General features: G+C 36.7%; 1 protein-coding gene across 1 annotated transcript in view; it reads left to right on the forward strand.

Moving 5' to 3' along the window:
• Positions 1 to 17,416, forward strand: part of USP32 (ubiquitin specific peptidase 32) — a 63,158-nt gene that overhangs the window by 2,377 nt on the left and 43,365 nt on the right. Inside the window, exons 2-5 of the mRNA XM_009324064.1 lie at positions 1,673 to 1,800; positions 10,142 to 10,247; positions 10,833 to 10,951; positions 14,236 to 14,395. Coding sequence (XP_009322339.1) covers positions 1,673 to 1,800; positions 10,142 to 10,247; positions 10,833 to 10,951; positions 14,236 to 14,395 — 513 coding nt within the window. The remainder of the gene's footprint in view (positions 1 to 1,672; positions 1,801 to 10,141; positions 10,248 to 10,832; positions 10,952 to 14,235; positions 14,396 to 17,416) is intronic.

A 17,416-nucleotide genomic window follows, 5' to 3' on the forward strand; every position in this document is an offset into this window, starting at 1 on the left:
GGAAGAGCTGGAGAATGTCGCTTCAGGTTGTAAATATCGTATCTGAGAGTCTGTTTCCAGTTAGCTGGGGAAAATCTTGGAAGAAAACTTTAGCTGGTGTGCCCAACAGTGTTTGAGCATTCATTAAAGCATCACATGTAAAGACACAAAGAACGAATATGACTCTATGGACAGATGTTAATATGAAAAAGTGAAATTTAGACCTCATATAAGGCAGATAACAGTATTATACCAACTTTCTTCTGCCATATAATTAAAGTATGCTTGTTTTATTAAAACAAGATATGTGATGATGATAACTTGAGTATGTCTTTTGCCAAATCCATGGTAATTGATAGCACCAGTGCTGTGTGAGTCACACTTCAGGTTTATTCCTTAGATCCTTTGAATTTTTTTCTGGCCAAAAGTACCCAGAATCTATAATAAAATTTGAAAAGAAACATGACCGAATTCCTGTTTTTACACACAATTGTTAAGTGAAGTCACTAGTCTGTTTCAATGTTGACTAGGATTTAAATTAGGAAGGAATATTTCAATGTGATTTACTTTTAAGGAGTGATTTTTCTTTTGATGAATGAATTAATTGAAATGTACAAGTTTTAAAGAGAGTGCTGGATTAAGCTCTCAAGTGGTCTGTTTTATTTTGGCTGACAAAAAGCTTGACAAGCTTTTGGCCGTAGCAGTGTTGTTTCTGTCTGGCTTGTTATATCAGGGGAAGGAAAATGCCTTACTATAAATACAGTGAAATAGCTATCACGTACAGCATCATTGCTTTTGGCTTCGAGATGGTAAATAGCTCTTCCAGCACTACATGGCAACTTACCTGTGATCCAGGTCATGGTGTGTTATTCTCTGCACCTTGATTTTTGACAAAGGACCTGTTTTGTTCAGCAAGATACTTCATTTCTCAAACACTTTGTTAGAAAGTTGCTTTATGCTTGTAAAATCTGAAAGCAGGGACTGCTTTTCAGGAAGCTCATGTGCAAGTATAAATGGAATGTCATCAAACTTCTCACGTTTACAGGATGTGAACAAGTTTGAACAGGTTTTAGCTGGTGATCAGGTTTTGACTGTGCAAGAAAATCTTAGGTGAAGAATTACATTTAGTCAGTTTAACTGTAGTATTCCTGTTAAATTCATGCTTCACTGTACTGTCTTATGGGCATGTAAGTGGTGATTAAATATTTTTTTTAATACAGAAAAGTAGACTGGTTGCTAGATGAAACTGCTTGAAGCACGCTGCTGGAGCTGCTCTTAATAATACTCACCACTGTTGGTTACAGATCATTTCTCTGGCTTACATGCAATGTAAAATTGATCATAAAGCTAGCTTATTTTCCTTTTGTGTGACAATAATGGTGCTTAATTTAGAACAAATTATAATACGCTGTTGTAGTCAGAGAAAACTTAGGCAGTGAACTGTTGTAATCATTGATGTTAACTTTAGGTCTACTTGACTTTTTTTGGGAAGATTAGATTATTAGATCTTATTTTCTAGTAGTCAGATTTTCCCACTATTTAGGTGAAATCATGCATTTAATTTCTTTTTATCTTTTTATTGTAAAGATAAGTGTAAGGTGTATAGGATTTTGAAAGTCCTTAAGCTATTACGTTTCTACGACACCTTTATTGACCAAATCTTTTTTTTCTCCTCTCTTCTCACTCAACACAGTTACAGACATAGAGCTAAAGCGACTGAAAGATGCTTTCAAGAGGACTTGTGGACTCTCATATTATATGACTCAACAGTGCTTCATCAGGGAAGTTCTTGGTGATGGAGTCCCTCCAAAAGTTGCTGAGGTAATCTACGAACTTGCTGTTTTTCTGGGGAGGCATATGCAGTTGATAGTGTACACCTATAGATGTGCACACACGAATACGCCTATGTAGATACACGAGCTAATTTAATTTCTTTCCATTTTTCATACAATATCACAATGTACGTTTTCTATCTGAAGATAATTTTCCAGACTTGGATCGTGGGTTGTCACTGATCTGTGCTTGACTGAGCTACTGATTCCAACCCAACTAGTAGGTGGTAGATGACTTGGAAGTGAACCTGAATATCCAGATGTAGATTTTGGGAAGTAAAAGGTTGGGAAGTTTTGACACTATATGTAGCTATTATAACAGAGAATTTTATTTACTCTGGAGATGCACTTACTGTTGGTTTCTCTGAGATTCCATTGGCTTTTACTTTGTTTTCTAAAGTGCAGATTAATCTTTATAAGCTCTTAAAATAATTTTATATATAATAAATGTATAAATGAACTGAAAAATAGCCAGAATCAAAATATGCTACACGGATATAAATATTGTGTGTATATATCTAAAAAAATAGTAATACCATCCTGCACATGTGCATGTTTAAAAACTTATTTTCTTTCATAGTGTTGCCCCTGTCTTGAGGGAGAAATAAAATGTTGTTGGTAGAGAAGAAAAAGATAAGCCAGACCTTTCAAATGATATCTTGCTCCTTGTCATTTCTATAAATCTCTTCTATTTCTGGTGTCTTCAGTGTTATTGACCTCACAGGCAGCGTACAAGTCTTCCAGTTTTATTTAGCTAATGTGAGTAGTGAAGTGTGCATTGCAAAGGTTTAACACTGTGGTAGAGTTACTTTTTTTCTAAGCTTAATCTTTTCTCCGTTTTTTTTTCTGTTTTTCCTAAGTGTTGACAAAGAAGATGATATTACTTGCTTCTGTAATATAGTTAACAGTTTGATTTTTATGTGGGTATTCAAGCGCTTAACAGGAAAAATTGCAATGTGTGTTAGCACTATCAAATTAAAAGAAAGTATATGATTTGCCCATAGCTTAAAGCATGTCTCCGGTATTAATTTCTTTGTATGTCATCTGGATGCTGTGACTGTTAGTAGTCCGTAAGATGAAACAAAGAATGTATCCTACACCGTAAACGATTGGTTTGAAATAATATAAAAAGTTGAGAATTTTACATTATGAGTTAACTTGTACTTTTTTATCCCTTCTATGCCAGTATTAAGGGTTAAATTACTGATTTGGATGAAGTAAACTTTTAGTCACAAATAGAGACTCTGGGATTTCAAATGTCTGCTGGCTACCTTCTTTTTTTTTTTTAAATCTGTCCTTAAAGACACAGTTTTGGTGATGATTATCTCTTTCAACACTCATGATGGTTATACTTCAGTTTTTGGTTTCCAGCTGGTGAAATTAAATTAATGGAAGAATCATAACTGTTTTTTGATGTCATTTCATCAAAACTGGCACATCAACATCTAAAAATTCTAGTACAAATTACTGTGTGCTTCTAGCATTCTTATTCAGGCAATGCAGTAGTCATATATGTGAGCTTGAATACTGTAAATTTGGACAAAATTTGGATTTGAGTCTGCTCATACTGTAAAGGGATGCTTTGTAATTCCTGGCTTCCGGATGTGGAAAGGCAGGCAAAGTCATTAGGCAGCTTAAAGCCTTGTTCTGTGTTTTCAGCCTTTCAATCATTGAAATTGATCATGTTGAGCCTTGGATTGCTGGGCTGTCTTCTCTGCATGTTTTGAATAATAGTTTTTCATATCTGAGTAGTGATAGGCCTTCAGGAACTCATTAAATTAAAAACACGGAGTTTTACAGCAGGGACATAAAACAGAGAACTGAAGCCAGTGGAACTTTGGTCAAACAATTTGCATGATTTTCGTACACACAAAACATTTTTTAAATGTTCAGGACAGTAATGTTCTGAAAGGATCTCTTGGAAAAATGGGGCAGAAGATATTAATAAAATGAAATTAAGAGATGTGCTGTGTCTGCGTTGTTTTAACTGCATGAAAGCCGGTCAAGTGGTGAGATGTATGAACACAGCATTTATTTTTAAATCTAAGGAAATAATGCAATTACTGTTTACAGTTGTGAGCACCTTGATAGAAAAAGTATTGTTCAAAGGAGGTGGAAGGACGGAATGCAGATAATATTTCAAGAAAGCATTTTGAGTAGCTTTGTATTTTAGATTGAGGAGAGGAAGAATGTTGAGAAAGGACCTCCTAACTTCAACCCGTGCAGTCATTTCAATGTCTAATTAGATTATACCTTTTATATATACCTACATATACTATGATTGTGAGAAGGTTTATACACAGCATTCTGTGGTACCTACTAAGTAGTTAAGAGTCAGTGCATCTTTTTCTCCAAATGTGACTAACTGGTTAACAAGCTGCAGTCCAAGTAATGCAAAGAGAAGAGGGATGATGCTAACAGAGACATGAAGAACACGTTGAGGGGACTGCCAAAAGAACAAAACCGCAGACTTCTCAAGGACTGAGAGAGAAGAGGGGTCAGAAGGATAAAATCCGGAAAGAATCCAGCACATTTTATACTTTCGAGAAAGGAGCCAAAAGAATGCCTTGAGCCTCCTCTCCCACTCTTCCAGCAGGCTTACTAGACCATATGGGCACAGGGCCAGGGATTTGGACCTGAAGGGAACCGTGTGTATAGACTGAGACTTTTTTTAACAGAAGAGGAACCATATTATTACACTCTTCAGTTATCCCTGGAACATAACATGTCAGGCTCAAATTTTATAAAAAAAATATAACTATGTACCATATAATTATACTAAATTTTACGTTCTGAAATGTAAATTGCGATGATACTGTCTGGGTGTGGCTATTTTAAGTAAAGCTGCAACAGTATTAAGTAATTTTGGAAAATACAAAATTGCATCATATTTTGACAGTGCATCGTATTAGCAGAAGTTTTCCAAATAACACGTGAAAAATTGTGGAGCTCCTTCCTTAGAAATGCAAACTAATCTCTTGTTATATATCGTTATATAACTATTCAGCGTTTATAAACTCTTGCCGAAGAATGATTAAGCAGCTAAACTCAAAGTAATGCCAGCTGCCGATGGTTGTAATTACGTATGTTGAATACTGATACATTGGACATTATCCATAGAATTCCCTTTCTGTGTTTATATCATAAGCAGTCAATGTGTTACGTTGAAATAATATATAGATGTAATATTTGGCATTCAACTGAGATCGTAACTGAGATGTACAAAGTTTAACAGAAGTGAGTGGAAAAACTCAGAAGTGCGTATGAATTTAGAAATATGCTTTCAGATGGATGAAGAGAGGAGACAGCTTTATTCGAGGTAATTTATAAAATAGCTGTTCTTAGTCTAAAAGCACAGAAAGGTTAAATTTGAGTGATGGAGAAGAATAAAGTGTAAAGAAAAGATCGTATTTTATTAAAATTTGTGAAAAAAACCCCAGTGATTTCTCTTTTGTTTATTCATTTTTTTTGTCTTAGAAGTCCTGTTAATCTGAAATGTAAGAATTCTCTTCCTTTTTGTGCTCTTCGAGGGGTTTTTTGATCAAAAATAGTTATATTAAGACTTAAACTATAGTGTTCAGCAGAGCTAACTGCATATTTTAAAAAAAGTAATGATTCCAATGTAATAGAAAGGTAAATTGCTTACATATGCAGTGTAGCCTTGAAGGCATCCTGTGACATCAGAATGATTAGAAGTAGAAAGTATGGAATTCAAACCTCTGCCATGACATTGGCCATGGACACAGTGATTGTATATGCTTCAAATAGAGCACAAATTTAGTTTTAATAATTCAGCCCTTCAAGCATTTGTAAATGGATTAGACTTTAGTAATAGAAGAGGACGATCTGAGCACCCTATGGGAAGTTAATGTATTTAGGTAGTGCTATGTCTTACAGTAGAATGAAACTGCAGGTTCTACATAATGTTTTCTGTAGAATTAGATCCTTCTGTGTTATCAGCCTCATTTACATTTACTTGCCTTCAGACATATTTTAATAGTCCTAAGTGGATAGCAATAAAAGTGATAGCTTGATGGGTGGACAAGGAGAGGATTTACCGCAGGTAACACACAGAACTATGCTGAGGTAAGTGTCTCCGGGGAATCTGTCTGCTTCAGCGTTATGTCTGATAATAACTGTGATAGTAGAGAGGCGAAGAAAAATTTAGAATTTATTACTACCTTGTTGCCCAGTGCTACTTTGGAGGTGGTCTAGAACACATTCTGCAAATGAATTCTGCTAGTCTGGTTCCTAGTGCTGGAAAGGCAACAGTGGTAGATTTTCCACACCTCGTTATACACAAAGCATAGAGGGCAGTTACTGTTGTAAATCTAATGTAGCTAGTCTGTTAGATATTTCCTTTTCTTCTTTTTGCCACTAGAGCACTATGTGGCTTAGCCAGCTCTATGCAGTGCCCTTGACAGGCCCACGGCTGGTTTTGTTTGGTAACTCCCAGTCCTGGCTTAATTTTTACTTGAGATGGAAACCACACCTGAGGTAGTAGGAGCGGTGACTCATTCACGTGGCTCTGGTATTCAGCTCTTCCACCCTTTACTTGTGCTTGAGGATTCTGGGGGCAGCACTGTGATGGCTGTTACTAGAGGGGAAAGGGGATGGAAAGAGGGATTTTGGTTCTAGTAACTTTCTTCTTGTTCCACTTAACCTTGTGAACCTCTTGTAGAATCCCAACTCATTTAGGCTGAGGTACTCGAGGAAACACAGATCTGTCTGTGCTTTGTCATTAGACGTTTCTGAAGGTCATTTTTGAGCCCCACACCATTATCCTCGAGAGACTCAAAGCAGACATATGCCAGCCTCTGCAAATGTGGACATTAGTAGGCGTATAATATATTCTTTGGGAATTTTCAGCTGATTTCTGCTGCTTTTTTTTTAATAGGAAAAACTACAGGTTCAAAGCCTCACAGTGATCTTATTGCACCTGTTTACAGAGGTTTCCTCTAACTGCTCTCAGTTTGTTTCCATCTTTCCTCAGAACTGTCCCTGAAAAGTGTCAGGGTACTGTTGCTTTGTGATTTACAGGTAGTTTATTATGAAACATTATTGTAAGTGATTAAACTACTAAGAAAGCTAAATTTTCTTTTATTAATAGCAAATAGTGGCCAGCAGATGACCTCAAAAGCTGTTCTTTTTAACAATGCAGGAAGATTTTATTTTCTCTCATGTCTGTTTCCGGTGTTCAACTATTTGTTTTAAGGTAAATAAACCTTTTGGCAACAAATTTTGTTACGTTTTGCTTTAGCAGTGGAAAAGGTGCAAATTCTTTTGAAGTACTTTACTGATTTCTTAGCTTACAGTTAGAGTAACAAATATTGACAGCTGTCAGGTCTTTGGTAAACAACTTCCTGGCATACAGACCTGCATCAGTGAGATAGTAACTTTTTTCAGTCTTATTTTGGGAGACATGGCACTCACATTTTGCAACGGGATCTCAGCCTGTTGAGAATTGGTTTCCTCCTTCTTACACGTCATTGTAACGTTGTGCTGTCTGACTCCTTTGAAGGGCACAACTGATAATAGACTGCACTTGATGCCACAGAATGTCCTACATGGTTACGGTAGTGTATAGAACTTCTCTTGTAATATTTGAAATGTCATTTATGCAGGTATTTTGTACCAGTTTCACAGTCAGCTTAATCCTGGCTACCTATTCTCACCCTGAGGTCACCCACTTTGAGCTGGATTAGTGAAACCTGGTAACAAAAATGGTTAATTCAAATCCGAGTTGGTTCCCTGATTTCATTCATAGTCCCACTACGTGAATGCTTGTTTTGGCTTAGATGTAGGAAGTGGAACGTGGGTGGGAATAAGTTGTTGGTGGCAGGGGAACGGCTAGCACTGGTTTAAACCAGCAATGAAACTACAGTGTTAAGAGAGGCAGAAGATGGAAAGTACTTAAAAAAAAAAAATTAACTGTAAGCTGTATGTGTCTGCAACAAGACAGGCAAAATTCTAATCATACTTAAATGTAGTTTTGTTTTATTTTTTTAAATCTGGTTTAGAATTATTCCCATGTTTTTTTCAAAGATAAATTTATTATACTAGAGTGTTCACTGGATGCATCTAGTAGGTTTATGATCCTAATTCTTCTATTTGTGGGGGGTCATCATACAGTGGTAGATTTTGTGCTGTAACAACTTTTATACTTCAGAACTGAAGTCCTAATTAATGAGAGAATTTGTACACCCCTGTAGTGACTTTGTTTTATGATGGTTTAAAAGTAGATTGTTTTGATGTGTTTAAAACTTTAACTTGTTGGGTAGATTCACAGGATGTCAGACACTTAAGATAATGTTAGTGATACGCTTTTTTTCCAGAACTGTTGGTAGTCTAGAAGACAAGTGTTACTCCAATTGCACGTACCATCTCTCACTGTTGTTTTCTAATCATCTGTGAGTGTAAATGTTTCCTGATGGTTATGGTGGAAGCTTTAAAAAATTTAAAAGTCTTTTAATTCTGTAGATTGGTGGATTTTTGTCTGTGGGCCTCAGGGTGTCATGGCTTCTTTGGTAGGCTTGCAAAAAAGCCTAAAATTCATTATGCAAGCATTTGTATTTTCAAAGGGGGGAAAAAAACCCCAAACGAACAGAGCTTAGGAGGTCAAAAAAAATTAAATATGTTGCTTTAGCTGTTTAGAATTGTGTGGTTGTAGTTCATATGTTCAAAAACAAACAAAAGGCGGGGGGCAGGGATGCAGGTGTTGCAGTTAAGATCTGTGGGTTTCATCCCGTGGTTTACTAATGATTCCCTCTGCTTTGTGGGTAATACACAAAATAGTGAATCTGTCCACAATAATTCTAAAGCTCCGCTGACCTCTGACGTCTGCTATTGCTATTTAGCTAAAGTTTCATATAAATAATATACTCAAGGCTTTACTGGAGAAAAATGAAAAAGCAGTACATAACTGCATGTACACATCCTGGTTTTAACATTGTTTATTTAGACTGTAATTCAGATGCAAGCAAGGACAATACTATTCAAAACGTGCACAACACTTTTCTTAATAGAAATTGATCTCTGTTCCTTTATCTTTCCCTCTGAAAAAGTTATATTTCAAAAACAAGTTCAGCAAATAAGTCTGCTATCCAAACCATGATCAGTGATAGATCACTTTGTTCTGGTCTTTCACAGTAATAGTTCCCCATCAGCTAGACTTAATACTTTCTCTTTATGGTTAGATGCTTAGTGCGATGCCTATAAGAAAATAAAATTAAAAGACATAGGCACTGAAATAATTCTTCTATGTAAGAGTAATTTATAAGTTCTGACTGCTTTAAATTCTAATACCTAATGCAGATTTCTGTCTTGTGATACTGATAAAGTACTGGTGCTTGTAGGAATAGATTTGGGATTACAGGAGGAGTCCATGTTTGAAGAGCAGTACAGCATACATACTTTAATTTGTGCTCTGTAGTATTACAGGCAAGGTGAAGTAATATATTGCAATAAGTGAGTTGGTAATTCTTGTTTACTAAAAGCGGTTGCTGTTTGTCCTAGAATGACTTACTTCCTTCATATCTCATGTATCAGTGCTGAATCACTGTTAAGATGCTGCTGATGATGAGTAAGTTAAGCTGCAGTGTACAGACTTTTCATGGGAAAGGTAAATGCTTCAGCCCTTCTGTTGTCTGCGTTGTGCCTGGTGGCTGCTCTGTGGATCTTTGAGTAACTTCTGAATAGAAGTCTTGATTTCTATTGTTTTCTATTGGAAGAGAGATTTAAATACTATTGTTAGAGCGGGGTACTAAACTGGCATGGCCATTCTAGCAACAGTTGCAGTGCTAAGACAGGTAAGGTGTAGCTGATGGAAGGTGGTTTTTTTGTGTGTGTGTGTGTCACATCTTTTCGAAGCAGTAGTTTTTGATGGCTTACTGGAAGTGCATTGCCTGTAATTGGGGCAATGAAACACTTGATGCTCCAACAACCTCTTGATGGCTTTGAGACTATCAAAGCCTTCTCTGGAGGAGATTTCATCTTCATTACCTTGATAAAGAAGTGTGGGGAAATAGCACCAGTGAGCAAGCAAGAAGCTGTCTTCATTGGAAGATACTAACAATTTTTTTTATATTGCTGTTCATGAAAAGTACCTGCGTTTCACTAGATAAAAGACCCTGGAAAGGCTATTTTATGGATACTGGAAGAGCTACAGAAGTGTAACAGAATTAATATTAGAAGCGTGTTTAGCTGAATGTGAGGTGACTAGCCTAAAAACCACGTAAGACAGAGCCTCAGTATAAGTTGTTGCTTTTAGTTCTGACATCTCTGTTCTCCCTGTTAACTTTTTGGTTAACTTCTCTGTTTTATTCTTGTAGGTTATCTACTGTTCATTTGGAGGAATATCCAAAGGGCTGCACTTCAATAACTTGATAGTCGGATTAGTTCTACTTACAAGAGGCAGAGAGGAAGAGAAAGCAAAATGTAAGTAATGTAACTTACAACAGTACCAACAGGATAGTGGATAGTGACTGTAAAATACACTTATGTAAAGCAGACATAAACTGTGTTATATTAAGTCCCTATTTTTATATGTAACCAGGGCATACATTTGCCAATAAAGATAGCATTTTTAGCTGTATATTTTGAAATTCAGTGCATTTTAGTTTTCTATACTCACCAAAATGAAATATTTGATAAGTCACCATGAATGTAAATGTTAGGATCCTACAGAAAGACTGTTGATCACTGTATGTGGGCAGAGGAAGGAGGACGGCATGGATGTTTTTCAAAACAAGTGAAAGCATCTGCCTACTGACTTCTGTTGTTTTGTCTTCCTTGTTAATCTGACTTGATAGTATTTATTTTCCTTTTGATTAATGGACAATGGTAAAAGAAAAAGGAGATACTTTTTGACCTAACCCTTGTTGAGCTATATTGAAATTGAATCAATCTAAGTTTTTAGTCCTTTAGTTGTTGCACAGCTTTTGGCATTCTCAGCCAGATGTAAACTTAATATTTGAAAAATGTAACTACTATAGTTGCTTAAACATATCTCTACTTCCTCAGACATTTTCAGTCTCTTTTCTAATGAATCTGGGAGTTATGTTGTCCGTGAAGAGATGGAGAAGATGCTGCATGTGGTTGATGGGAAAGTCCCAGAGTCACTCAAGAAATGTTTCTCTGAGGTATTTCATACAGGTTTTATCCTACTGCATTTACAAAAAAGTGAAAATTATATTGGGTAGTTTGTTTTTCTCTGACATACACATGCTCATGCATGTATGGGAACAAATTGACCTTGTTTAAATTGGGTGAAAGCTCATAGGTTTTTATGTTGTAATATTACATGTAATTTGTATTGATGTAAATAGCAGCTTGGTATATAAATGTAGGCATTCTCCATGCTGCTTTACTTACTGTGCTAGTTTGAAGGATAATTTCCCAAGGGTAATCATGTTATCAAGTAAATTTAAATACTAGTATTGCTAGTGGAATTTTATTCAGTAGTGTGGACATTTTATTGCTATCAGGGAAGAAATCTAGAACACAGATCTGAGAGGGGAAACAAAATCAGCATCCTGGATTTAAAAATGCCTGCCAGCAGTGGCTGCTTAAAAATAATAATTTTATAGTATTACTTTTGTCTCACTGTGCCTGCCAGGAGCTACAATATTTATTTATGCTTCATTTTGTTTGAGAGATGTAATCTTTATGAAGCTTGCTGAAGTCTTCCTCTAAAACAGGCTATTGTTACTTATAAATATTCACAGATACTTCTTTGGCGCTAGTGATCCTGATGAATTGTCAGGTTTTTGTGCTTTGGTTGCTTCATTTGTTATCAGAGGACTATAGATTAGCAAAATCTAGTCATCATTATACATTCCACTGAAAAACTGATGGACTAGAAGCTTTATTTGTGGATATCAGATTACTTAATTACCTTAAATTTTATTGTACTGTATTGAAGATAACTTTGGTTATGGGCGTTGGCTGAGGCAGACTCATTTAATCTGGCGGTGGTATCATGTTGGCTTTATAGGCAATGATTACATTCTTCATTTTTGGCTGGGATCATAAATCATATGTATACTGCAGTCCAGTTTCTGGAGCTGACCCACTTCAGTACTTCCTATTTATAATTTCCCATCAATATGGTGTGATGAATTATACCCTAAAAGTTAATTACACACTGTCCAAGAAATCCAGAAATACTTTATGAAGACTTGCAGGAAGAAAAGTATCAATCTGGCTTCATACCATTTTCCTGTTCAAAAAAAATGCTGTATATTGATTTTTCCTTTAAAATGAAAATAGTGTAATAACCCACTCAGCAGGATTTACTGACCTGTTAATCATACTAGTTCATTGCTGGAGAGTGAGAAAGTTTAATGTTCCTGCTGTGGGCCTTCCTTCCTGCCGTATGGCGGATGAGTTTATGCTTTCAAGGATGGTGTTTATAGGTACTTCTATTCTTTCCTTCAGAATTATTGCATGTACTCATCTAGAAATAGGAGCTTTAAAAAATATCTGAGTTTTCCTCACTCTTGTTTCTGAAATACAGGAAACAAATTCAGTGATACCTGTATTGCTCTAGTTGCTCAAGTTCCATCATGGCTCAGCTGTAAACATTACTTGCTTCAAATGCTTTTCCACCCCCTGTCCACAGCTTTCCTGTCCCTCTTCTTCATTGTCCTTCCTCTAATCAATTGGAACAATGCAGAGTCTTAGTGAAACGTGACACAGCTCTTGCTGCATTTACAGAAAGCAGGGAAAAAAGTAGAGGGAAAGCAGAGTGGAACAGGTAGTAAGAAAATGATCTTGTCTCTGATCCAAACTGTTAGAGAAATTAAAACAAAAATTTGTGGGCTGCTTTTTTCTTCTCTGTTAATTTGGCAGTAGAGTTTTTTTTGCTTAAGCAAGTGGTTCCATAATGGGTTAGATCCTGCAAAGTTCACGCTGTTGAGTTACCCTTTTCCTGACTGTCATTCATTCTCCTACCTTTGTGCTGGCTCAAGTATTTATACGTTGCCTTGATGAACGGGATTGGGAAACTGATCTGGCTGAGAAGTAAACCCCTTTTCTGTAGCTCCTAATCCTGTAGGTTCTTTTTCAGCTAGATCTGTTTTGCCACGTGATTGCGCTAATGTGATTGCTGTCATGAAAGGAAGGGATGAAGGATCAGAAAAAGTGTTGGTAAGAGGAAGGTTAGAACCATGCTGTCAGTCAGTGTGGATATATACAGATTAAACTGGTGATGGAATGGCAGTGTAGCATCTTGACTCCTTGAATTATAACCATGTGGAGGTCTATGATAGTAACTGTAAGTATTGGGTTATTTCTGCATGTATTTGTTGGAGAAAAACGTAACGCTCTTCTTAGTCTAGGAAAAAGAGGCATAAAAAGAATGAGTATCTGAAACCTGAAATAATCCATTACGATTGGAATATGAAGCAAACGTTTTAGCAGTGTTGGTGGTTAACCATTTGAGCAACCTGGCAAAGGAAGTAGTGGATTTTCAATTTTCTGCAGTTGCAGGTAGTCTATGGCCAAACGCAAATTGTTGGATTCTGTAGAGGTGTCATTCAGTGAAGTTTAATGGTCTGTGATATTAGGGAAGTTTAAATAATCAGTGACTTGAAACCTCTTTCACTTTGCAGACCCCTGTTTATTTCCCATGGAGATTAGGATCTCCATATAATGAGTTTGTCTACTGATAATAGGTTTGCTTTTATTTTAGTTAGTTTTGTAGGTGCTGTAGAAATTAGTCTGCTGATCCCTATGGTTTCACGGCCACGGCGTGGAAACCATTCAACTAAATGGTTTAAACAGCCTCTCCAGCATTTAAACTCTGTGAACCTACATTTTTTTATGAGATATCCAGCAAGAGAGGCTGAGTGAGGAGATACAGTGAATGTCATGTTGACTTGTATGCTCCAAAGTGGGTTTTGGTCAATAGAGGCAAAAAAAATGACATGCTACTGCAGTGGTTAAGCATACTATTAGTTATTCACAGATTTAATTTTTCTACGTTAAGTGTTTATATACTTGCGCAGATATAACAGAATGTTTATGATTTTATAGCACCTCTTATTTGGCACATAAGAGCTTTTCTCTATCATAATAGATTTAAATTCATAAAAATAACCTCTCTTATTTTGAGTTGTAAGTAACCATTTTTCTTCTGATCCCCTTAACCTGACGTTCAGAGTAAATGGCTTTCCAAAGGCCACATTGAGTAGGTGGTTGAAATGCAGAGAGAGCTGAGGAGTCTAATTTCCCTCTCAGTGCTGTATTTCAGAATGAAATGGGAAAACAGGCATGGCTCCTGTTAAAAAAAAAAAAAAAATTTTAGTACTTATATTTTTATAGGAAATTGTCCCAATTCTTGTTCATACAGCTGGATGGTTCCTGTTTACTGGTACTGAGAAAGCAGAGAAAAACAGCTCACATTTTCTTATTTTTCTTACAGGGTGAAAAGGTAAACTATGAGAAGTTCAGGGTTTGGCTACTGCACAACAAAGATGCTTTCACGTTTTCCCGTTGGCTGCTGTCTGGAGGTGTGTATGTGACACTCACTGATGATAGCGATACCCCTACCTTCTATCAAACCCTGGCTGGAGTCACACACTGTACGTAAACGATGCTTGTTCTTATGTGCATTTTTTTAAAACTGTTTCAGAGTTCACAGACATAAACTCTTGCCTTGCTGTAGTTGTTCATTAAATCTCACTACTCTGATGAGGTACATGCAGTTCTGTTCAGTGAGATAACTTTCTTTTCCGTGCTGATTTGTTCTCTGCTTTTTGTGCTGTGACATGTAAAACATTGTTATGTATAAGGACACAGTGGATCATTATTTTTAAGAGATAACAATACTGAGATTACAACACTTCTTATAGTAGAAGTTTGTTACTGGGCAAATTTAAAAAAATAAAAAGGAAGATATCTTCTCTGACAAATACATTTATCTGAAGTGACTTGACATTAATACTGGTTTTATATTTGGTCTTTCAGATGTAGTGGATCATAAAACTATTGAGACAGTTCCGAAAATAATGCTCATTTCAAAAATAAGTATTACCTCTTAATTTGCTTTCTGCAGTGAAACAAGTAATATTCCTGGCATGTGATACAGTCAGGGAATTAAATTAACTAAAGAGAAGCCTCCTCAGGATTTGCATTTAGGAATAATCTCCAAAGAACAAGTGCTTCCTTATGTTTATATTAATGTAAACAAAGGAGCAGCTGTTTTTTAAATTAAATGTAAAAACAAAAGACTGATAAATTATACTTGATGTCCAAGTATAATGTAAGGATACATTACAGTAAAGCATCTAAGGGACTTTGGTATCCCTAGGAGAAGGGTGTTTGCTATTGAGATGTCAGTGATTTGAGCAATCTTGTTGTGTTTTATGTACTCTTGTAGATTTTCTTTGTTGGTGTGAGCATGGCATTTAATCTCTCTAATGGGTGGGTTACTTGAATAAAGCAACATATATTTTTTTCTTTTGGTTTTAAATATGAGCATTAAAACTCTGTTCTGACCATCTGAATGAAAATGCATAATAAAATTAGAAGCTTACAGACAGGTAATTTATTTGCATTACATGAGGGACTGCAGTAGACATTGAGGACACAGAAGACCACTAAATACTCTGAGGTCTAATAGACAAGGTAGAGAAAGAGGTATGCTAAAAAAAACCAACCAACAAACCCTCTTTGAATTTACTAGACTTCAGCCCTGGAAAAAAATCTCTCAAGCTGTATCAAATTGAGATCGTCCATGCCTCCAACCTTGTCAAGTCTCCTTTGCCCGAAGTGTGGTTGAACCCCAGCTGGCAACCAAGTCCCACCCAGCCGCTCGCTCACTCCCCCCCCCAGTGGGATGTGGGAAAGAATCAGAAGAGTAAAAGTGAGAAAACTCGTGGGTTGAGATAAAGACAGTTTAACAGGTAAAGCAAAAGCCGCGCACGCAAGCAAAGCAAAACAAGGAATTCATTCACTGCTTCCCATGGGCAGGCAGGTGTTCAGCCATCTCCAGGACAGCAGGGCTCCATCACGCCTAACGGTGACTTGGGAAGACAAACGCCGAACGTGCCCCCTTCCTCCTTCTTCCCCCAGCTTCATGTGCCGGGCATGACCTCATATGTGTGGAATATCCCTTTGGTCAGTTGGGGTCAGCTGTCCCGGCTGTGTCCCCCCCCAACTTCTTGTGCCCCCCCAGCCTGCTTGCTGGTGGAGTGGGGTGAGGAGCAGAAAAGGCCTTGACTGTGTGTGAGCACTGCTCAGCAGTAAGGAAAACATCCCTGTGTTATCAGCACTGTTTCCAGCACAAATCCCAAACACAGCCCCACACTAGCTGCTGTGACGAAAATTAACTCTACCCCAGCCAAAACCAGCACAAAAGCTTTACCCCAGGCCTCTGGATGTTACCTCAGAGCTTACTTTCATTTTTTTCACGCTTTGAAATTGAAACTTTTTCTGAACAATTTTTACTATGCTTTTTGCAGAAAGTTTATTTATACTGAAACTAAGGTTTATAATTTAAAAAAAGAGCTACTGTTTTAATAGATTTTATTTAATTTTTAATGTTGTTCTCACTTCTTGTGTTTTGGTATACCTGTCAGTGTTACCATCTGCAGCCAGGCCCTCAACTGTATTCCCAGCTATTTCAGATGCACAAAATAAATGATTCAAGAAATAAATGGTCTACTTTAGGCAACCCACACCTATGTTCTTGTATCAAGAAGAAAGCTTTCCTTTCTTCAACTTATAGGCTAAGAGAAATTAAGGCTGAAGTGCTATAATTATAAACAAAATTAAGGAGACTGGATGAGAAGCATATTAGAAAAAAATGAATGGGGACAAAATTTGTTCCAATTATTGGAAAAAATTTGTTCAGGTGATTCCATGTTATAGTTGTTTCTACTGTAGTATTTACTTTTTTTTTCTTTTCATTTTGTAGAGAGACTATTTTCATCTTCTCATCTCAAATTTTTCAACTTTTGGCTTAACAGAATCCCAGTTACTTAACCAGTCTCTAGCAAATCAAATTGCCTCAAGTACCTCAGTTTACATTTGAGCCTTTTTGATTGCAAGGACCTATCAACTAATCACGGTGTCTATGCTACCGTTTCAGCCCTATAATCCTTTCCTGAGCACGCCTTCTGCAGGAGCGTAGTCTGTTTTCCATTTAATGACTGTTGTCCCTTCTAACTAACCTCTTTGACATCTTCAACTGTACAGTCTCAAATCTTGCTTAATTGCGATTACGTATACTGAATCCTTCATGAAGCAACTGTCTTGCGCTCTGCTTAGATTTGCAGAGTAGACTCAATGATCCCACCTCAGCATAGCCATCATCTTTGTTGAAATTTCAGTGTTAAAATCAGCTCACTCTGCCTCTTAGAAAGGTGTATCTTGTAATTTCTTATGTTTTAAGGTTAGAAGTTCAAGTAATATTCCTGTATTTGGTTTTATGCTCTGTGTGATCAAGTTGGTTTATAATAATTTCATAACACTCCTGTGTATTGCGGCATCTGATACTGTAAACCCAATTACAGAAGGAAGTGTTTAGTCTTCTTTCTTTTCTAGGAAACATGCATGCGTGGTTGCTCTTTTACGTGTGCTAGTTCGTATGGCTACATGTT

The sequence above is a fragment of the Pygoscelis adeliae genome, unplaced genomic scaffold (assembly GCF_000699105.1).
Source record: "Pygoscelis adeliae isolate BGI_AS28 unplaced genomic scaffold, ASM69910v1 Scaffold290, whole genome shotgun sequence".
Lineage (NCBI taxonomy): Eukaryota > Metazoa > Chordata > Aves > Sphenisciformes > Spheniscidae > Pygoscelis > Pygoscelis adeliae.